The sequence below is a fragment of the Rhinolophus hipposideros genome, assembly GCF_964194185.1.
Source record: "Rhinolophus hipposideros genome assembly, chromosome: 19".
Taxonomy (NCBI): domain Eukaryota; kingdom Metazoa; phylum Chordata; class Mammalia; order Chiroptera; family Rhinolophidae; genus Rhinolophus; species Rhinolophus hipposideros.
Window position 1 is genome coordinate 40,700,302 of NC_138065.1, and position 23,969 is coordinate 40,724,270.

General features: G+C 40.3%; 1 protein-coding gene across 2 annotated transcripts in view; it reads left to right on the plus strand.

Annotated features, from left to right (window-relative positions):
• The window catches only part of NIBAN1 (niban apoptosis regulator 1), a 131,467-nt gene that overhangs the window by 64,939 nt on the left and 42,559 nt on the right, over positions 1-23,969 (plus strand). For both annotated transcript variants that reach the window (XM_081024735.1, XM_081024736.1), the window contains exon 5: positions 2,869-3,036. In XM_081024735.1, coding sequence (XP_080880861.1) covers positions 2,869-3,036 — 168 coding nt within the window. The remainder of the gene's footprint in view (positions 1-2,868; positions 3,037-23,969) is intronic.

A 23,969-nucleotide genomic window follows, 5' to 3' on the forward strand; every position in this document is an offset into this window, starting at 1 on the left:
CCCCATGTCTTGCCAAAGTGATTCATTTAGTTGGCATCTAGTTTGCTGCAAAACAACAAGATTTTATGACCTTGTTGAAAATATTTGGATATTAGCCATCCAGTGCTGGTGTGACAGTTCCATAAATGTCAGAGGCTCTTGCTAGCTTTCTCCCCCTTTATTTCTAGGTGGTAGCCCTTACTGATGTAGTCCAAGATGGCTGCTGGAGAGCCTGCCATGGCTTTTTCATTCCAGAGAGCAGGAGGGAGAAAAGCAAAGGAGTGGGGCACATTCTGTCTCTTTAAGGATACTTCCAGGAAGTCTCATGGCCTCTTCAGTTTACATTCCATTGGTCGGGACATAGTGTGCCTGTGGCACACTAAGCTGCCATAGAGGCTAGAAATACAGTCTTTAATTTATGCAGCACTTGCTCAATGAAAAAATCGAGGGCTTTGTTACTAAGAAAGAAGGGAGAATAGGTAATATGTTACAATTAGGGGGTCTCTGCTACAGTTCAATGATTCATTCATTTATTCGTTCATATGTTGATTCATTCTTAGGTTATTATGTGCCAGGTATTTTGCCAGTGGGACGAAATTTATACTCCCAGTGCTTTCTGTATTACTTTCAGATTTCAGGACACTGGAAGCAGAGTTCCCATATAAGCCCCAAGAAATCTTTTCTTGATCTAAGCCAATCTTGGTTTATTAATATGCCAGCAGCAAGACTCGATTCTAGAGTGTCCTTTATGGTTATGACCCATTTCTTGGTATGCCCAGTGCTTCCAATGGCTACTGAAAGGGTCCTTCTTCCCTCTCTTTCCCTGAGATTGATGTCCATGATGTAGGCAGGGAATACAGAACTAATTTTTTCTTTTGTTTGTTCTCCATGACTCTGGAAATAAGCTGGGATTCATTCAAACAAGTGCAATATCATATAATTGGAACACATGGAAGGGAAAGTTTAGGTAGGGGATCTGAATAGCAGTACAAAGATCTGACAATTAAGTTTGCGAACTCATCCCAGAAAAAGTGGTATATACCTCATTGCTGAATATCACTATGGTCACCTTCGAAGTACTCCCCTTAGGAAGTTATGCACTGATGCGAGTGCCTAGTCTACCCTTCAAAGCAACTTTGGAACTCTTTTTCTGGAATGGCCATCAGAGCTGCCATCATATTACCCATGATGTCCTGAATGTCATCAAAATGTCTTCCTTTCAATATTTCCTTTATCTTCGGATGAAAAAAGAAGTCATTTAGGGCCAGATCAGGTGAGTAGGGAGGGTGTTCCAATACAGTTATCTGTTTACTGGCTAAAAACTCCCTCACAGACAGTGCCCTGTGAGCTGGTGCATTGTCGTGATGCAAGAGCCATGAATTGTTGGCAGAAAGTTCAGGTCGTCTAATTTCTTCACTCAGCCTTTGCAGCACTTCCAAATAGTAAACTTGGTTAACTGTTTGTCCAATTGGTACAATTTCATAATGAATAATCCCTCTGATATCAAAAAAAGGTTAGCAACATGGTTGCAACAAGTTTGTGAATGTAATTGTTAGACCTCCTATGGCTTCACATGAGTTTCTTGGAATTGATTTTGAGGAAAGAGGTAAAAGTCTCTTTCTTAAGGCTTGTAAAGTTTTCTAGGACAATGTAACACATTTATTCATTCAAGAAACTGTAGTTCAACACCTACTAGGTTTCATGACTATCATGCACTCAGGATACAAAAATATGTAAGATGCAGTCTCCATCCTCTTGGAGCTCTGGGAGAGTGGTTCTGATATTTGGGGAAAATCAACAGGGCAGCTTATCTCACTCTGCACCTCTTACCCTGAATGTGGGTGCCAGCCCTGGAAACAAATCATCACAATATTTTGGGAGAACAAGGCAGGGAGCACCCAACTCTGTCTCTGGCAGTAAAGGCAGGTGCCAACAAAGGCACTCCAGCGGAGGTGGCTTTTGAACTGATTTTTGAAGGACGAATGAGAATTTTCTATGCAAAACTATGATGTAAGGGAAAGAGGAAGCAGGAATATGAACTATAGAAACATTATGTGTTCGTGGAATGGATGACTACACCCAGGGAGAATGGAAGCTGAGAGTAAAGCAGAAACTAGTACAGAACAGGGAACGAGCCCCAACACTTAACAGGGAGACGGGCAGAAGGGACAGAGGAACCAATAAAGGGGACAAAGAAGAAACCGTTATTAAAAAGCATCAAGGACTCCAGGAGAGAGGTGCTCCTGGAAATCACAGGAAGAGCATGTTTTCAAAAGAAGGGGGTGTTAACAGCAACAGATGTTTCAGATCGGTTTTAAAAGCTAGATAACAAAGAAGGAGCCCTAGGTTGGTAGTCAGGGTGACGCTCGTGACCTCAGCAATGGTTTCGGGACTGGTGGGGCAGGACCAAGACTAAGGTGAAAATAGCGGTTGGAGGCATGAAGACAGCAAATGCTTGTTCAGCAGTGACAGGAGGAGGGAGGAAGTGCAGGGAGAGAGCTGACCTGGTAGGATTGGAGCCTGCAGGGGGAGCAGGCTGAATGTCTGCACAGGTGGACACGTTGGCCCGTGGTAGGTGAGTTGAGAAGAGCAAGCGCTGTCTGCATGTTATTTCGATGTGAAGAAGTTGGGAAAGATTGGGTCTGGTGGCCATGGTAGTCCTGTGGGATAGGAGGTGAGGCCACCTGCTGGAGTGACACAGGTGAAGCTGGTGGAGGGAATCAAGGGAAGCCTAAACTCTCCTTTCCCCCACTCTGTGAAGGTATCTCACATCACCTTTCCATTCCATGCATGGCTTGCCACAGAGCGTTACCTTCACAGCTTGCAGCAAGTAGTTTGAATACAAGATACACATTTTAAATCGTCTTTGTGTTTTCAATATTTCTTTAGCATCGAATGAGAAGGAGAACACTCAGCCCTTCGTGGTCCTGCCAAAGGAATACCCAGTGTACCTGTGGCAGCCATTCCTCAGACATGCCTACTTCTGCTTCCACGAGGCCCCTGACCAGAAGAAGTTCAGTGGTCTCCTGAGTGACTGCATCAGACATCTAAACCATGGTATGGCACGGCAGCCCGCTTGTCCCCAGCGGGGCTGCTTTTTCTCAGTTGACCTGGTCAGTCATCTGTTAAAATGATTCCTAGAAAGAGCCACAGAGGGTGCTGCCTACAGGACAGAGAGGGAAACCAAGTTAAGTGAGAGTTTTGTATGCTGGGAGTGTGGGCCACACGCTGGCTGTTTAGTCAGGTCGGGGCAGCCTCAGGGAGACAGAATGTGGAACAGGTATCTGATGGCATATGCAGGCACCCAGTCAAAGCTCCGTCTTCACACATGTCAATTTGCATATCATTCATCCTCCTCCTTTTTCCTGACTTTTTAAAAAAATCTGAATGACAGCAGGAATTGTATGTCGATTGTCCCTGGCAAAACCCTAGTCCTTATGACATTTCTTGCGCATTCCCATCTTTATTTCTGAACAAAAGATACTCAAAACTTTAGAGTATGTAAGAATCATCTAGAGAACTTCTACACAGATTGTGGGGCTCACCCTCAGCTATTCAGGTTCACTGGGTCGACAGTGGGTCCCCATTTTGCTTTTCAAACAAGCTGCTAAGGCCGCTGATACCGTTGATCCCTGGGCCATACTTGTATCGGTGCTGCTTCGGACCCCAGCGCTTTGAGGTATGGATTAAAGTAACATTACGTCTTTAATCAAGACGTTTCAGTCCAATATATGATGTTTTTGATGAATTGTAAATGCTGACTTTTTCTGGACTCCATAAAGCCTTCAGGTACAGATACTTCACAAGATAACTTGATAGTTATCAAAGTGAATGGGTTACCGAGCAACTCGAAGTGATCACATAGTAATGAAGAGAGCTCAGTCTTGGAGGCTGGTCAGGGGAGACCGCTCTGAACAGGTCACTTCTGAGCTGTAGCCTCATCTCTCTGTGCCTTTAGTTCCTAATGAGGCTAATTTCATTGTGCACTTACTTTAAAGTTCTGGGTTTTCCCTGAGAGTGTCAGTCCCACAGAGTAAAGGTCACTAGTGGTGTATGTCAGGTGTATGCTCTTGATTTTAGCTTGTATATTGCTGGGAGACTCATGGAAAAGGATAATCATGCTGGTTTGCTCTAGTAAGTCTCAGTAACCCTGGTCGTACCGTTGTTTCCTAAGTAGTTGGGGACTTCATCAAAATGATACCTTTATTCATATCTTGCCTTGCGGTTTTGATGTCTTAGAGCCAAAGAATTGTCCCGCACTGGCTGATCCGTCTGGCTCCCTTTTCCGTACACTTACACCGCTGTGTCTGGGGCCTTGGCTTAGCACAAACATGCCGTTGGCACTTAACCCAGGAACCACGAAGTTTCACTAAGCCGAGGCTAGTCTCTGCCCAGCCAGATGGGACTTGCTTCGTTCCCCCTTCCATGTACATAATAGGAATTTCTCCGGGGAGTTTTTGGATGTTATGCAGCCTGCGTTTAGACTCCATTTATGGAAGATTTCAGTCGATTCAAAACCCAGCTCTGCTCTCCAGTTTGTTAGAGGCCCTGAGATCACAAGATACAGTCACATTGCTGGTTCTGTGTCACATTCCTCTGTCCAGAAACCACGTTTCCTCACTGAAGCTTTACACAGACTTATTTAATGTGATTTGGCATCATATCCAGGAGGTCCAGTCAGAGCCAGAGACCATGAAACTCTCGTAGGGAACAGCCCTTGACTGTCGTGGGCCTGTGAGCTCATGGGGTTTTCCCTTCTCTCCTCTGTTTATGTGTCTCTGACAGCACAAGGTACCTCTCACCTTTACTGAATCACTTGTTTTGTTTCAGTCTATACCTGTTAGTCATTGTAGGATCTTGAGTAAACCCGTAAGAGGTTTCACAGACTCCCAGGTAACCATTATTTGTTTTCCATAATTACCAGAAGAGTTTAGAAAATAGATGTGAAATTAGGACTGTGATACAGGCCAGAAGTGCTGAGGGGGCTTGAGGAGGCTGCTGGTTTCTAGCCCCAGGCAACCAGAGCAAGGGCTGGCAGCCATCGATGTTGGCTCTCAGGCCACCGAGCACCTGTGAGATATACTAGCAGCTAATGCTGGGCCACTAGTAATCCCTTCCACCCACAAGTCCTCAGGGACACCCCCCTCCAGTTTTATTGAGATATAATTGACATATAATACTGTATTCGTTTAATTTGGGCCACATAATGATTTCACATACGTATATATTGAAAAGTGATTGCCATAGTAAGTTTAGTTAACATCTGTCACCTGACATAGTTACAAATTTCTTTTCTTGTGATGAGAACTTTTCAGATCTCTTTTAACAACTTTTCATATACAACACAGTATCGTTAACTATAGTCACCATGTTGTACATTACATCCCCGGAATTTATGTGTCTTAATTCCGAAGTTTGTACTTTTTGACCACCTTCACCCATTTCCCCAATCCCCCACCCTCTGCTTCTGGCAACCACCAATCTGTTCTCTATTTCTCTGAGTTCAGTTTTTTTTAGATTCCACATATAAGTGAGATCATAAAGTATTGTCTTTCTCTGTCTGACTTATTTCACTTAGCATAATATCCTGAAGGGATCTTTGTGGGAAGATGATTTCATTGCCTTTCTGATAAGGTCCACCAATGAAGTCTGTCACTTGGGGTCCCCAGGACACCTCCTTTAGTGCTCAACCCAGCCCACTTGCCCCAGGAGTTCTGGGTTCTAGTTGGTCGAGGTAGCCATGTCCATTCATTCTGAATCCGGAACTTCTTCTGTTCCTCTTCATGGGTGGGTTTGTTTCCTATTTAACAATGGCAAAGGACCTGATTACACCTTATTCTTAGACAACACAGCTGTGTCCTCAGGTAGGTGAGGGCAAGTAGAAGGCTCTCTATACCTCCTTCTTCGAGAAAGGAAGCTGCCTGCCTCCAATATTATTCACACTTCTAAGGAGCACAGAGGGGTGTGTGTGTGTGTGTGTGTGTGTGTGTGTGTGTGTGTGTGTGTGTGTGTGTTTTGGGCACCTCTTCATTGAGCAGCCCTAAGAAAACTCCATGATGACTCTTCAGCACAACATCCACTTCAACACACTGGACTAAATATCAAATCCATTGCAGGACACGTGCCTAGAGCAGCAGCTGCCCTCTGTGCTTCTGGAATTTCCCTGCAACCCCTGTTCCTGATGAGGGAAGGCCAGGGGTCTAAATGTCCACTGCCACAAAATGGGACTTTTGTAAAGCCAAGCTATTTCACCACGGTCCTGTAGTCCAAAATTCAGTCCCATTCCTCAGAATTTTAGTTTTTGAAATATGGTATGTAAACGACATTGTAGTTGCAGGGATATAGTTAAAACCAACGTAGAGGGCTGTACACATGCAATAGGGACTAATGATCATTATTAACGTGAGTCTATCCTGGCAGCCCAGGGTAATCATTTCTTGGCACAGGAATTTGCAGGAAAAGAGAAAAGTGTTTCTGGTGGGAAGAATAGGATATGTGGGGGCCACGAAGTGAGTCACAGCATGGACCGTTAGAGAAACTGAAAGAATTTTGTGTGGTTGGTGCTTGAGACGACTCAGGAGCCAAGTGAGAATGGGCAGATGGGCAGGATCCAGGCTATAAAGGGCTTTGCAGTGGGTAGTAAGGGATTTGCACTTTATTCTAACCGTAATAGGAAGCCATTAAAGGGTATTAAGCAGATAAGTGACTCAGTCATATAGTCGTTTTAGAAAGGTCACACTGGTTGCTATGTGGGCAGTAGATGGGAGGGTTGCAGGCTGGGATGCCAGGAAGCCACTTAAGACGTTTTAGCAGGCAACAGATGGTGGTAGCTTGTACCCCAGAGGTGACTGTAGAGATGACGTGAGGTGGCTGGATAAGAGAGATATCCAGGAAGTAGAATCAATAGAATTTAAGGATAGATAATGTGGGGAGTGAGACAGCAGTGGGATCACCCAAGGAAGAGCCCCCAGGATTCTGCCCTTCTCTGAGATGGGGACCTTGTGTAAGGAGGAACAGGTTCTAGGGAAAGGAGCGGGTGTCTAGTGTTGCAGATGTTGAGAAGGAGACATCTGTGGACAGCCAGGGGAGGAAGTCTCGTAGGTGCATGGATAAGACTGGACAGCAGGAGCAGCGTCTGGTGTGGGGACAGGTGGGAAGTCAGCGGCCTGGGTGTGGTCACTGACTCTGTGGGAAGGATGCAGCTTGCAAACCCCTCAAAGGCACAGGCTGTTATCTCTGTATCCCCAGCAATGGGCCAAGGGCCTGGCACCTGGTATAGGCGCTGCAAATATGTCCACCCTCCATCCTTAGGTCGACTTGCACATATGCCCATGTGGGAAAAAGCATGGGGCATGTGAACGGGCACAGCTTAAAGATGTTTGTGCTCAAACTCTGTAAACATTAAAGTAAAATAGATGGGTGCTTTTGTACTAAGCACTAACTTATTCACTGGCTACATGGGTCTATGATTTTACTGTTGACACTTTAGGCAGCATATTTATTAGGAAGATAAAACCTTTGTGAAATTCGGTGACTCAGTTAGGCTCTCTGACTCACCCTCTTTCTACGGATACCTCCTCAATTGCCAGTGTCTCTCCTGCATTTTATTTCAAATTCATTGCTACCAACCTGCTGTGGGACTCATATAAAAAGCATTCCCAAAGGCTTTTCATTGATCTTCCTTTTTCCAATTACTGCCACCTCCTTCATCGTATGACAGTCAGATAAATCACCCTTAAACAGAATTTTTGATTAAAATTCTTCAGTGGCACTGACATTGTTGAAAAGATGAAACACTCCGTGCCAGAGAGATTGGCTGTGTCTGATTTCCTACAATTCTCAAGCACAAGCCTCCTTCCCCAAGCTTGCTGTCCTACCCCTCCTGCCTTCCTCGGATGGAAGTCTTACTTACACTTCTTTGGCCTTTCAATGTGCCTGGAACACCCGCTCCTCATCTATTTAAATTCTCTCCTGCTTCTTTGAGAACAAGCTTCCATCTGAGCTCTGCCCTGAAAACCACAGGGATAACTTCACTAGTACCTAATATCTGTCTCACTGATCGAATACCACCACATTCTGCCTTCCATTATTCACTGTCATGTCTAGTTGTCCTGTTTCTCTAACTCCATCTCAAGTTCCTCCAGGGAAATCTTGTGTCATCCTTGGAATCCTCCTGTAGTGCCCAGACGAATGCCTTGTGTTTCACAACGTGATTTGAAGACACTAATGTGTTGGTAACTTAATACTACAGCTGGTTTCAGAATGGAGGTATGATTTTAGAGATGACAGTTGTAAGTGGGGTTTGGCCTAACTGATAAACACATTGGCGTGAGCAAATGAAGGAATTGGTCACTATGTCACTATAAAGCCACCATTCACTGGATGAATGGTGATTCTGGAAAGGAGATGGAATGCTGGCTAAGTTTTGCTCAATTGTGCTGTCCTAGCTTGAAGGACAATGAGGTGTGCCACTGAACAAATGCCAGTGTTCCTATCATCAGGAACGTTAAGGAAGAGGGGTCAGTAGAATATCTGGGAAGCACAAAGGCACATGGTTTGGGGAAAAAAAATAGGATAAAAGAAGAGCCCAGAGGAATCTGATGAAAAGAACACAGTCATGAAGTGACACTCTGCAAACCTCTGCTTCAAGTTGGACTGGTCAATCACCGATGACAATTACGACACCCAAGGGTGCTTGTGATGGAGGGAGTCAGGCTGAATGTGGAGTCGTAACAGTGATTAAACTTTGGAATCCGTTGCTGTCAGGGTTGTGTGCCTTGAACTCTTATCCCAGAAATGCCATGTGAACTCAAACGCCTTTCTTACATTTGATTTTGACACTTGAACATTTTAGATGTTCAATAAATGTTGCTGAATCAAATTGAATTTTAAAACAGGAAAGGATCTCACCACTCTAATTAGAGCAAATCCTTTTTGGTGTGTTTATTTGAACGTGGTATTTGGTGCTCTCCAGTACTCAACGGCAGGTCTCAATTCTATCTTCACTAACTTAATTTCTACTTGGAGCAGTAGCTTCTCAGCTCATTATCATCTATGAAACAAGTTCATTACTTGAGGAACCAAGTGTCTGATGTGGGCACCAATTGATTTTAACTGAAAATACACAATGAATTTTATATGTGTAAACATACATATGAATTTGTGGCACATGATTATATTTATAGACACATCTGAGTTAGAAAATTCTAACTAGGTTGGGCTTTTATACTACAAGTGAATACTGTTCGGACCTACTAGATAAACAAAAGTACAAGTTTTGTAAACATCTCTTTGTATGCTCTTACTTATAAAGGGTATTCTATAGTATACTTTTGTTGCAATGCCTAACAACCTCTATGCATTGGAAGCAAAAATGCTTGCTAAATTACTGTTTAATAAATAACTACATGTCCATTTCCAATTTTCATGGGACTGTCCCTAGCAAAGTTCTTTCAAAGGATTCTTTTTGGAGATTACATTCTCTTCTTGAGTTTAGTCTGTGCTCTTTGCTTCACACAGTTAATACTTTACAAATTATAAATATTTTTCTTTGTCCCTTTGTGACTATGTCATTTTCTCCTAATAAGTTATCACTTCCCCTCTCAGACTCTTGCCTACTGTTTATAAAATTCTAAATTTGGAAGGGACCTTACTGGCTAATTTATTCCAACCCCTTAGAGTTGATTTATGATAAGGTTCAAATAGTGACTTACTTGCCCAAGGTCCTGGCTAGTTAGAGGTATAGGACCAGTTGTCCTGACACCTACTTCTTGACTACAGTTTCAATTACATATATCATATTGTCTTTTTAGCATTACTTTTTAAAGACGTTTTCATCTTTTGGTCGTTTAAAACACATTACTATTAAATCAAACTGTTCTTATGATACGTTTGCATGATCCAAAATGAAGCAAACCCAGAGTTGGGATATGTCTGGTTTTCTGATAAGTAGTACTATCTGAGTTTGGCTTGGTATTTTGTCCACCAGCTCAACATGACTATATAGTTTAGATATGCTCTTACGATAAATTGTGTTGTGATGTAGCTTGTTTACTGGTTAAATTTTGTGTAGTGTAAAATGCAAGCCATAAACGGTTTTACACAACTTAAATAAAACCTGATTTGTTTTTATGAAGATTATGCTACTTGCGAGGACATGGGATGGAATACTTTTAAAATAATAGATCTAAAATAAGTCAGACACAGAAAAATGAATACTGCATGGTATCTCTTATATGTGGAATCTGAAAAAAAAGTCATAGAAACAGAGTAGAAAGTTGTTGTTGGGGTTGGAGAGTGGGAGAAATAGGGAGATGTTGGGAATAGGGTACAAAGTTTCAGTTATGAGATGAATAAGGTCTGAGGATCTGATGTAACACATGGTGACTAGTTGATAACACTGTACTATATAATTGAAATTTGTTAAGAGACTAGAGCTCAGATGTTCTCATAACCCCCAAAAAAGATGAATATGTGAGGTGATGGATGAGTTAGTTAACTAGATGGAGGGAATCCTTTCACAATGTATGCAAATATTTAATCACCTCAATGTATATTTTAAATATAATTTTATATGTCAAGTATACTTCAACAAAGCTGAAATAAGAGATCTAAACATGTTTTATTCATAGTATTTCTACTTATGGATTTACTTAAAGTACTTGAAAATCTGAAAACAATCTAAGAGTTGGAACTGAAAGAACAGGTCTCCTCAGAAACTAGAATAAATAGAACTGCTTTCTGTCAGCCATTTAGCATTTATCACCATCAGTACATACATAGTCTTAAGTTCATTTGTTGCCTACAGCTATATTGTCATGGAACTACTTCTAAATACTTCTTATGGCCTGTTAGACACATGTTATCACTTCAGTGAGACCACTGATTCCTGCCCACCTCCCCGCTCTACTTCCAATGAACCAAGAGTTATTTTGGTCTGAGGGTCTAAAAGTTGTATTATTATGATTATGGTAGTTAAGGGCCACAAACTGGAACAATAATAAAAAAGATTAAGCAGAGAGTTAAAGTGAATTCAAATAATAGATATAATTTTTGTCTGTGTATTTGGATTGGGTAAATTCCAAAATCTTTGGACAGTTTTTGATGTTGTGATGACTGACTTTGGCAAAGTTTAAATAGCTTTCAAGTTTTTTCCCTTGTGGATGGAATACTGAAACATAATTAGTAAAAAGACAGAGCAAATGGGATGGCTGTTTTAATACGTGGCTAGATAATTAACATTACGAAGGAATTCTGTTTGGCATCTATTTCTAGATTTCTTTTAAAAATCAACATTCAGGAGGGCTTGGAGAGGATTCTCATCTATTGTTATATAATGGTTAGCCACAGCTCTCCTTTCCACACTATGCAAAAATTTAGAGAATGAGAGATGGGAAAGAACCATGCTAGGAGCTGTCTTGTTCATTCTATTAGGTGTTTTGAGTTTCTTAAGTTAAATATTGAGTAATTATAAAAGAATGCTTATGAAAAACACAGAACCTCACTGTTATCTCTATTGTTTCTTATGCGCCCTTCCCTGATCCTATTATTTTCTTTTTCTTTAGAGAGCACCATCTTGGATTTTGTATTTTGCTTTTCTTTACAATTTGGTTATGTATGTTTAATAATATTTCATGTTTTTAGAGTTTATCCTGTAGAATTTTATTACGTCTTCTTTTTGTGACTTCCTCTTTCAATATTATACTCCAGTGATTCACTCGTGTTGTTCCTTGTAGCTGTACTTCATTGATTTTCATTGCGGAATATAATCCATTATATTAATATGCCATGATTTCTAATACGCATTTGACTGTTGATAGGCCTTTGGGTTGTTTCCATTATTTATTCCTAACAGTGCTCCTATGAACACTGTCTGTTGCTGTTTTACAAAAATTTAATTTTGATTTTGCTTGCTAATATACTATTAAGGAAGGTTTACATCTGTGAGTGTATTTTGTATGTAATTTTCAGATTTTGCAATGACATTTTTAAGTGTTGCTGTCGAAGTTATTCTTGCTTCATACAGAGTATTCCCCTCTTCTCTTTTTTTCCTTATCTATAATCTGGAATAGATTGTGTAGAACTGGAATTACTTGTATTTTTGATATTTGGTGGACTTGCCTGTAAAACCAACTTAGCTTAGTGTACGTTTTGAGGGAAGATTTCAAACTACTGACTTAGATTTTTAAACTCTTATATAGGGTTATTCAGTTTATCAGGGTAAGTCAGTTTTCTAGAAATGTATCCATTTTTGTTTGTTGTAAAATTTAATGGCACAGTTATGCATAATATCCTCTTAATTTTTAAGAATATATTCATGATGCCCCCTTTATGCTCTGTAGCATTGTAGTTGTTCCCTCTTTATTTCTAATATCATTTATTTGTAACTCCTCTCTTTTTTTCTTGGTCAGTCTTACTAGAAATTTGTCAACTTTTTCAAAAACCTAAAGTTGAACTTCGCAGATAATTGCATATTTGTTTTCTATTATGCTAATTTCTGATGTTATTTTTTTAATCGACTGTCTTCTATTTCCTTGCGATTTATTTTGCTGTTTTGTTTTTTCTCACCTCTTCAGATAGGTGCTTAGCTCATTGTGATTGTTTTAAAATGCCTGCACATTCTTTGGCACTGTTTCCTTCAGAAAAATGGAGCCTAATTTTTCTCTGCTGAAATGTGGGCCAGATTTAGTGACTCACGCCTCACAAATGTAATGTGGCACAAGTGATGATATGTGACTTTCAAGATTAGGTCACAAAAAGAATAGTTTCTGCTTGGCTTTTTCTCTTTGGGTGTCACTCATTTGGGAGACTCTCGCCACCATTTAGTGAAAATACACAAACAGTCCTCTGTAGAGGACCACGTGGAGAGAAACAGGCCTTTTGCCAGCAGCCAGCACCAACGTGTCAGGTATGGGAGTAAATTACCTTGGCATTGGAATGCTTCTGTCCCAGGCCAGCCTTCAGATGATTGCTGTTTTGGCCAACACGTGACTGCAACCTCTTGAAATACCTGAGGCCAGAACCACCCAGCCACGTGGCTTTAGAGTCCTGACCCACAGTAACTATGAGAGAGGATAAAATATTTATTGTAGTTTTAAGATATTAGCTTTTGGGGTAATTTGTTTTGTAGCCAAAGAAAACAAATATGCTCACCACTCATCAGCCCTTTGGGGGTAGCGTGTTCTGAACCCCAGTGCTATCTACTACCTTTAACTTACAGATGGCTATACAATCCCAGAGGTAAATAATCCCGCCACAAGTTATTTAGTCTATTCCTCTTGGCAGTCAGTTATCTTGGAAGCTGTGCATAAGGACGGCAGGAGCCTTATGTTTTACAAATTTGAGTTAATGTAGCTGTTGCCTGTGTTTTATAGATCAGCAATAACAGGAATAATAGTTAACCGTCAGTGAGAGCTCCCGGAGAGCTGCCCTGTGCGAGGGCAAAAAAGGAACTGTGCTATTTGCTCTACAGGAATGAACTCAGTGACTCTCCAACTTCAATGGGCCTCAGAAGCCCCTGATGGGCTGTTAAAACTGATCCCCATCCCCATCGTTTTGAGTCAGCAGGTGTGGGTCTGATCCTAAAAATGTGCTTTTCTGGCATGTTCTCAGGGGATGCTGGTGCTAATAGCCCTGGTCCGGTGGTCATGCTTAGGAAACCACTGTATTAACTGCTTTACTCCTCATAGCCGTCCTGTGAGGTAGGCACTGTGATTTCTACCATCCCCATTTTATAGACGAGGATGTTTAGGCAGCTGGGAAGACATCTGGTGATTAGTATAAGATCATAAACCCCAGGGTAGGGTGGGATGGGGGGGTCAGACTCCAAAGCCCATGCTCTATCTAACCCACTGTACCATCTGGCTTTTCACTCAGCAAGTGCTTACTAAGCACCTACTATGTACCAATTATTTGACTAGCTGCTGTAAAACAAAGACAAATTGAATCCAATCCCTTATTCAGGGCCAGATGATTTGAGGTTAGTTACTGCTTACTGAACTTCACACCAGCATGGTTAATTTCGTAATAGCTCCCTGAAAGGGAAGTCAGCTGCTGTACATTTGTTGAAATTCAGGTGGCAATTGAGATACAGAAGTTAAGTTTTTTTCTCTACTTTTAAACATGAAGTTGTACCTTAACCCAGATGGGTGTTCCAATGGTAAATCAAGAACTATAAAAATGCTCTCCAAAGTCAGAATTTTTTTGGCTGTGCAACTATACAGCTGAAAATAGTCTTGTGGGGTGTGTTGCAAGGGTGGGATGGAAAATTCATGGTACTTATGTATTACCATCTCCTTATGTGTTAAGTACATAGCCTTTATTTATTTATTCTTTCTCTCAGCTTTTTTTGTATGCTCACTAGATTCCTATATTGGCTATTGCTGGGGGGAAGTTCTAATTTGACCTATTTTTTTTTTTTAGTGTGTTTTGTGGAGGCCACAAATTATGCTTAAAGCGACCACCATCCAGCTGTTGGTGGGACATCCCTATTTTAAGGGACTTAGAAAAGGAGGGGAAAGAGAAGGAAGTTGGGGAGGAACCATGACTTCATAACATCCACTTTCAGACCAAGTTACTCCCTACCTAGTTCCCTTTCCTGTTGGAGATCAGGGCATGGTCTATGTGTGAAAAAGAAAGCTAAGAAAAGAACCGAGACTTCTCTTCATTAGGTACTTCTCTGTTCCTTCCCCAGCTTTCCATAGAAAGTAGAGGACTGGCCAGGCTGCCCAAGTGCCTAGATTGATGGTAATCATTTTTCTTCTGGTTTCATACATATATGTCAGGGGTAAATGACACCTGAAATGACAAAGTAGGCAAAAGTTGGGACAAAAGAACCTTTATGAAGTATCTTGTGTATCCAGAATATTGTCTTAGATTCTGAGGAAAGAAGAAACTAACTAAAAACATACAGCCACTGCTTGTAAACAAGACTCCGTTGTATGGGGAGCCGATGCAATTGATAGTGGAGAGCTTTTGGAAATAGTTTCTCCTGGCTTTCAAGGAGAGGTGGAATTTAAAAAAAAAAAATTGGAAAGTAGACCAGAACATCATCTCATCTCATTCCATCTCACTTCAAGTCAACTCTTGCCCAGCCTGAAATGGTTCTGTTCCAGAGAACATGACGAGTCAGGCCAGATGCCCTCCTGTTACACATGTTAACTAACCATCGTCCTTTCCTTCTCCAATCCCCTGTGAGAAGGACAATAAGGTCCCCCCTCTTTGTTTCTTCTCTACGGTTTAAGACATCAGATTAGATGTTTTCAAATTTTGAGAACCAAAAGTCTTTCTACAACATTGTAGACTCCTTTGGTAATCGTCATGAGTCATTCTTGCCGAGAACATAGGTAGTTTGCATCAATCTAGAGCTTTTTGTCAGAAGAAGCTTATATACAGAGCGAGCTGTACTTCCTGGCACTGTGTGCCCTAGTCACAAACCACAAAATTGTGCAACAAGGCCGTTTATTAAGGGCATTCAGTATTACAGCTGGGCCACTTTTGATATGTGTATTGTGTATGCGTGTGTATGTATGTGTTGTGTGGTGTGTCATGGGGGCTACCCCCCATTTTTCTGGCTGGTCTTGTTGATAATGCTGCATAAATATTGGTGCTGTACTTCATATCTTTTGTGCAGGTCATTATACTTTGTATTGGACTTTAAAATGAACCAGTTTGCCCACATGTCTGCTGACGAATGAGCCACAATAAGATGGAAAAGAACTATTGAATTCTGATTGGCTGAAACAAGTGTAAAACTTCCATTATTTCTTCTCTAACTTGGAAACAAAAGCTTCTTAGGGTTGCCAGAAAGTTCTAAGTATCATTAATATCATTAACTTTGAGATAGGTTGATTTATATTTATGGTTGGGTTTGGTTGTGATGAGGTATAAGAGAAATTTCCAACACAGATGAGTGAGTCGCCATTGAACAGAAAAGGTGGCCTAAAATTTTTCCATCTCTGGTTTCTCTTCTGATTTCCAGTTTCATATTTGGTGGTTTTAAATGAAACTGCTACTACTCTATCCATACCATTTATCCATTTATCTGGTCAGGAATTGGAGTCACTTATGCTCTAATTAAGATGTTCCTAGAAATATGAATTTAATAACTGAAGAGAAAGAAACAGATTTAAAATTGAAATATTATAGAGGGAGCTAACAATTTGGGCTAAATGAACTGTTATGCATTATCATCTTGGAATGATATTTCTTGTCTTAATTTTCCTCCAAGGAACATATCTTAGAATTACAACACTATTTTCACTGCCTTTTGCTTCTTTCTGCCTTAGAAATAAATCCTGGGCCAGTAACTCACTTGGGCTTCCTTAGTTTCATTTTTCTGTCATTTCCCTTGGAAAGCCTCCTTTAATCTAGTAGTTTTTCATCCAGGGCTAGGTAAAAGTGCCTCTGATTTTCTTCTTTCTGTCTGTTCATCTGTCCTTCCTTTTTTCCTCCCTGTTCTTACTTTCATCACAGTACTAACCACATTATATTGTCACTGATTGCTTGCTTGTCTGACTCTAAAGCTAGAAACTCCTAGAATCTGGGCCAGTGCCCACCTACTATTGCATTTCAGCCCTTTTACCAGGCCTGGGGTATAATAAGAATGCACATTTTCCTTTCTTTTTTTGTAACTAAATGAATCTCATAGGGAGAAGGTCATTATTTGAAGAAGTGTCTGGAAATTATGGACATAGTTAGTAAAGCTAGCTATCTGGAGTGTTTGGAAGAAGGGTCCATTTTACTTGTATTAACAGCAAAGGCAATTTCCTTGGAAGACTCAACTTTCTTCCTTAACTATCCATACAGTCATTTGTGTTATTTCCCATTTTTCTAAAGGTGCATCAGTTTTGCAACTTTTTCTCATGCTCCTCATCACTTCCTATCTTTTCTGTGTAGTCTTTCTTCTTAATATAAGCCAGTACTTTGGCTTATTTTTCGGATAATTTGTGAAAATCAATCTTGCTGGTCCAATTTCTGACTGGCTAGCCAAAGGGAAATTTGTTACATTATGCCTTTATTTAAATTAATTGTGTTGCTGACTGTGCCCCATCATTAAACGTCCCTTCGTTTTGTTGAAAAAAAAATTTTTAATTTTTTATAAATCTGTTTTTAGTTTACACCTACTCCTTTGTAGTCTCATTGGTAACTTTACTGTCACTCCTGAATAAGTAATTTAACAAAAGAAGAATGAAAACAATATTTCTTCATCTCAGCAGACATTTCCACTCACGTTGAAATAGCTTCTGAAATCCTACCCCCCTCCATGAAGCTTTACTGGAATAATGCCAGGGGAGATAATACCTCCAATCCTACCCTCTTTAACTGTGCGATGCACATTTATTCACTAAAATAATACATGGATTAAGTGTTTATTATTATATAGCTCGTGGAGGAAGAAAATGGAAAGTAAATGTTTTGTACATTATAGCTTGTCAGAGATAAGATTCTCAATGGTAATGGTAAAATATTGGCTAATATTGATTGAGCACTTGCTACGTGCCAAGCACTGTGCGAAGGCTGACAACAATTGTATGGATTCGTGTTATTATCCCGAGGAGCCTGAGACTTGGACCTGCCCAGAGGTATCAAATGGTGGACACAGAATTCAATCCTTAATGTTGGACTCCAAAGCCCCCGCTCCTAAGTGTTAAAGAGCTCAGCACCTGAAGGATTATTTGCAGTTTTCCGTGCCACATTTCCAGAGGGATTTTAGGAAGTAAAAGCACTAGCAACCAAGCATTGAATGTCTGCTATACCAGGTAATGTACTGGGTGTTTGGTAGGTGCTCTTTCAGTCACCATGACAATACTGAGAGGAATTCATTTTAGCCCCATTTTGCAAATGAAGCTGAGACTCATGGAACTTAAGAAATTTGTCGAAGGTCACAGGGCAATGAGAAAGCTCAGCCTGACGCATACATAGCTCTGTGTTCTTGCCGCTGCGATATAGTAGATTGTGTACAGAGAAGAGGTGAATGTAAGAGGTCAGGAAACCAGGTTGTAGACTGAGAAAACTGGGTGAGTGTAGCTCACAGTGACTGAGGAGAGGAAAAATCTTCAAATATCTTCTGTCACCCAGAAGAAAAACCGGGCATCTTTTGTTTTGCTCTGAAAGGAAAAACTGTCTCTTGTAAATGTTGGCAACCCGGATCATGAAACTGCAGTTGCTTGCTTTTACAAGTGTTATTTCACTGAGAGTAGAAATTGAATCTATAATTTAAAATTACTAAATTTGAGCTTAACTAAAGTTCCCGAGTAGCTCCGATTACATGCATCTTCTAAATATGCCAGTGCATTTTTTTGTTGTTGTATGAAAAGGAACAGCACTTCCAGAACATCAGAAGTAAAGCCTCAGGTCTGTTTTCTACCTGCCAGGATGAAAATAAAAATAATCTCATCTTTCTGCTTTTTGTCCTTCTAAGAATAAGGTGTCAGTAGTTGTAAAGGAAGAAAGGTCAATGGATGGAGTAGGAAAGGGGACTCCCCTTGGTGTTCAAGCCTTCATCAGGCAGAGGACATTGGTAACTGCTCTATCAATAACACCTATCCCGGCATTGTGGCATGAGGTGGAAGAGTCAGCTGCTAAACATGGCGTTCTGGGAGCTCCTTAGAGGAGGCGTGTCATGCTAAACTAATAAAACCTGATGAGAAATTGAGTGCCGACTAGGAAGTGATGGGAGGAGGATCAAGGGACACAGGACCAGACAGCCTTGTGGCTGGCACCTCGCTTCTCATCACAACACAATGGCTGATGTTTACCAGGCAGGGGAGCATTTAAGGATAAACAGGCAGTGCCAAGGGAAGGTGTACAGGTGATTTTCTAAGATGTGCTTTGGCGTGGTCTGATGTTGACTTAGTGCAAGGATAAGACCAGATGACTTTTTTTTTTAAGAATGTTTTTTTCCAGGACCCATCAGCTCTAAGTCAAGTAGTTGTTTCAGTCTAGTTGTGGAGGGCGCAGCCCACAGTGGCCCATGTGGAGATCGAACCAGCAACCTTGTTGCTAAGAGCACGGTGCTCTAAACAACTGAGCTAACTTGCCACCCAAGACCAGGTGATTCTTACTATGGGTGCTCTTCCCTTGTGCAGGAAGGGGCGAAAATTCATTTTCCTTTCACATAAAAGGACATTGGGGCACTTTGGTTCCTAGTGGTATTATAGGACTGTACAATGCTAGTCACAGAGATGTGGGGAGGGTGTTTCTCTGGAGCACACTGATTCCAACCAGAACACAGAACCAGGTTAATTATAAGGACCTGACATCGTCCCTCCATTCCTTCTGCCAACAAATACCCACTGAGCACCTTTTGTATATCAAGCACCTGATAGGTATTGGGAATCCAATGGTGTACAAAGCAGATATGATCCCTGCGTTCTTAGAGGTTGCAAACTAGCAATAATAAAGAAATTTAAGTACAAATTGACGTGTGTGTAAAACACGCACCAAAAAATGATAACCGAAAGACTTGAGTTAGATTAGTTCAAGAGAAGGATTCTGTGAAGGAGTAACACGGTACATGGGCCCTGAAGAATGTATGATCTACAGCAAGAGTTGGCAAACAATGGTCTGTAGGCCGAATCTGGCCGTCACCTGTTTTAGTGTTGAACACAATCATACCATTCCCCAGGGTAGCCTATGGCTGCTTTTGCTATACTGTGGTAGATGTGAGTAGTTGCAACAGAGACCATATGGCCTGCAAAACTTAAATATTTACTATTTTGCATTTTACAGAAAACATTTGCTGACCCCTGGTCTGGAAAATACTTGAAAATAAGAGCTATGGTATTTAGTTTGACACATATTTTTAAGCAATGTGGGCCGCAGATTCCGTGACTGAAACATTTTGGGACACCAGTTATTTGGACATGAATAGTGTATGTCTGTTCATGAAGTGGGCTTTAACCAGAAAAGAAACTTTCTCTGAAACTCCATATTGCGTTTTTCAAATGGCTTTTCTATTTGCGGAGAGTGTTACGGGGTAGTGATCATAAACTTTACATTTGGAATCACATTACTTTGGATTCAAACCACGGTTTCACTACTTAGGAGCTGTGTTACCCTCATTATTACTCAGTTTCTCATCAGTAAGACATAGTGCCTACCTCATATAGTTATTGTGAAAATTACATGGGATAATGCAAGAGAGTACTTAGTACAATGATTGACATACAGTCAATGCTGAATACTACCAGACATTATTATTTTTATGGTACAGAAACATTTTCATAAAATCACATGTCAATTTTGTAATGTCATCCCATAAATGGTGCCCATAGTTTTTGGGTTGTTTCTTTTTTTTTTTTTCTATCCTAATAAAACATTTTTTTTTCACAATTTCTGAGAATAAATACAAATCATGGGTACTAAGTCACAATTTTACAAACTTATTATGAAGCTGATTTTGTAATCCTTTGAAATCCTTTGAAACAGCATGTTTGCAAAATTAATTTGTCTTACTCTGGAAATTTGAGGGATTTGCTTATTATGTCTCCCCCAACTCCCTCCCGCAGTGCTGTAAGTACTTACAGGGTGTGTACTTCTTACTGAACTCCCATCCTTACCCCCAACTGCCTACAGCTTTGCATATCTCTAGATGTCCATCAGTGCCTATCTTCCTTCTCACTCCTTCCTCAGTCTACAATTCTGGACTGTATTGATCCTATAGCTTTAATTCCAACCCCACCCAGTAAACCCAGTTCTCGGGTTTGTTTTCAGCGAGTTGTGACAGGGCCTATTCTTCCAACTTTCTTTTTCTCTCTCTGTTATCTACAGCCCTTGTACTGACTTGTCCACCTCCCCCCCAGCCCATTCTGCCCTGAAGTTCCGGCTTTAATGTCAATGTCCTATAACCTGATGTGCAGGAGCATGTGGGTGCTGAATGAATATCATCTGAAAAGCTATGAGGCAAATAGGTGGCAAAAGTGAGAGCTGACTGCTCCGCTGTCCCCTTTCCCATTTCAGGTCTCAGTTTCACTGCTGAGCAATGGAGTTCTCACCATGCTGTTCATGAAACTGGCACCCAGACCTTCCCTTAAAAGGACTATTTAGTGGCCAGCAGTCACCCAACAGATTGTAGTGAGCACTGCAGACCACATCAGCCACGCACGGCAAGTGAGCATGTTCACACACCATGGCAATGGCTTCATAGCGTCCTGAAAAACAAGAATTGATCTGATTGCCTGATCAAGAAAAACAAAACAAAACCAAGAATAGGTAAAACAGAAATCAGGTAGTGGGATGTACTCTGCTTCTATGTTCGGTTTGTTTCTATAAACTACGCGGTTACTAGGGAAATACAGATTTAGACTTGTGTTCTCTGAGCCCAGTGACCGGGAAAGCAGAAGCATTTAATGATGACGTCAGAGCTGGGAAGAACCTTAGCGATCAGGTGCTCTCCTGCCATTCTTGACATATAAGGACACAGAGGTTGAGCACCTTACTTAGGATCACATGGATGAAGAGAGGCGTCGATCAGTATGGGTGGGCTGAGGACAAATTTGCAGGCAACAGAGACAGCTTTAATGAGCCAAATGATGATTTTGAGGCAAATGTTGTTTCCCGCTTTTTTGTTGTATTTTATTTTAAAATTCTGTTTTCTGTCTATCTATCTATCTATCTATCTATCTATCTATCTATCTATCTATCTATCTATCTATCTATCTAATCTATCTGTCCATCCATTCATCCATCCATTGATTGAAAAAAAAACCAACATAATTTTGTACAAATGCATAAATTGGATTGTATCATAAATACTAGGCTTTTTTTCTTACCCTCTCCTCCCATTCTCTTCATTCCTCCATAACCAATATTATAAATCCTGTGTCTTTCCATATTTTTCTCCATATACATGCATACATTGCAGGTTTAGTGTTTGTGGGGGGGGGTTGGTCACTTTTTTTTAATAGGACTATTTGATACACACTTTTCTGCCTTTTGTTTTTCTTGCTCAGTAGGGCTTCATGGAAATCTATCCAAGTCAATTGGCATAGTTATAAATTATATACTAGGACCTATTTAATATTCTGCCATTTGTATCCTACATTATTTAACCATTCTCTTATCTATGGCCTTGACTTTGTTTCCAGCTTTGCCACTATAACCCAGGAAAACATGAATATCCTTGTGCGTATAGCCTCATGCTTTTCTTTCTATGAGGCAGTGTGCAAGAAGTGGGATTGCTAGGTTTAGAGGTAAGTGTATTTTTAATTTAGTGGATGTTGCCAGATTAATTTTCAGCTGGACTGTAAATGTTCACATTTCTACAGTGTATGAAAGCACTTCTTTTCCTGCATCCCTGTCACCCACAGGCCTTGTTGTTCAACTGCTTTGACAAGCTGTTAGGAGAGGAGGCACTCTCCTTGTTACTTTGAATGCCCTCTCCCTGACTACCAGTGAGACCGAGCATCTTGTCCAGTATTTAGCATCATTGGGATTTACCTTCATGTGAATTGTCCATCAATGCTCTTTGCCCATTTTCCTTCCTTCCTTCCTTCCTTCCTTCCTTCCTTCCTTCCTTCCTTCCTTCCTTCCTTCCTTCCTTCCTTCCTTCCTTTTGTTCTTGTAAGACTTCTGTGAAAATTTAGATATTAACTCCTTTCTATATCTTCATTAAAAATATTTTTCTCAAATTCATCATTTGTCTGTTATCACTGACTAATTATAGTGTCATGAACCTTTAATTATGACATATTTTGCCATACAAAGATATTCGTTTTTATGCAGCCAAATATGGTCATCTTTTCATTTACGGCTTTTGGATTTCCTGCCTTTGTTAAGATTTCCCATGCTCCTACATCATTTTTGTAATTTCCTTGAAGCTTTTATATTGTTTTATTTTTAACATTTATGTCTTTAGTTTGCCTGGAAGTCATGCCAATATACATATGTCAGAGGTCTAAAATTTTCTGTTTTAGATAATTGTGCCAGTGCCATTTGTTAATTATAACCTTCCCCATTGAATGAAGCTACTATCTTTGCCATATAAATATATATAGAATATGTAATATATATATATATATATAACATATAGTATTATATATATAATATTATATTTTAATCTTCAGGTTATCTTAAGTATCTTCTTTTCCATTGATCTATTTATTCCCACGGTAAGGCAAGTTTTATTCTATTATAGTAAATTTTTGTTGTATGTTCTCATATCTGATAAGAGAAGTTTCCCCTTACAATTCATTCATATTATACTTTTCTTGCCTATTTTAGGGCTTATATTCTTATTTGTGAATTCATATTCGTTGTAGCTAACTATCCCCTTATGACTGCTGAGTTCTAATATACAATCACATTAATTTATAAATTATTTTAGAAAAGATTATTAACATATTACATGTTCTATTCAGTGGAGGATCTGAAAACTTCATTTTAAAGACCAGACTCACACTGATGGGGATAGTCTAAATGTAAATGTGTGCTTTCCCTGCCAGTGCTAAGTGCAAGGCTGCAGTTAGGACACTGAGTGAGGGGGAGGAAGGCATGTCACCAACAGCTATTGAGAATCCACTGAGAATCCACAGGCTCTGCCCCCAGTCCTTTGCTCATGGTATTTCACATCATACAGCAGCTTCTTGGTCACAGATAGGCAGCCCCTCGGCCTCTTGGACTCCAGAGCCCACCACCTTACTTCCTGCCTCTAAATAGGATTAAATAGGATTGCTATTTTAAAGAATGAAGGTTGTTTCAGTTGTCTACAGATGGCATGTAGGCACAATATTTTGTAATTTAAAATCATGAGATCTGTCTTATAAAACAGGTAAAGATGCCAGTCAGGACCCTAAAATAAATTTAATATTTGATACCTACATTGAAATTGAGAATGAGTGAGCATAACTCTGAACATTATAGATTTGTGGGCTCAGTATTTATAATTAGCAAAATGTGGGAATAAGTCAGAAATAATCAGTACTCCCAATTCTTAATAGCGAAGAATAACAAACTTTTTAAAGATTGAATACTACCAGTATAACCCAGGT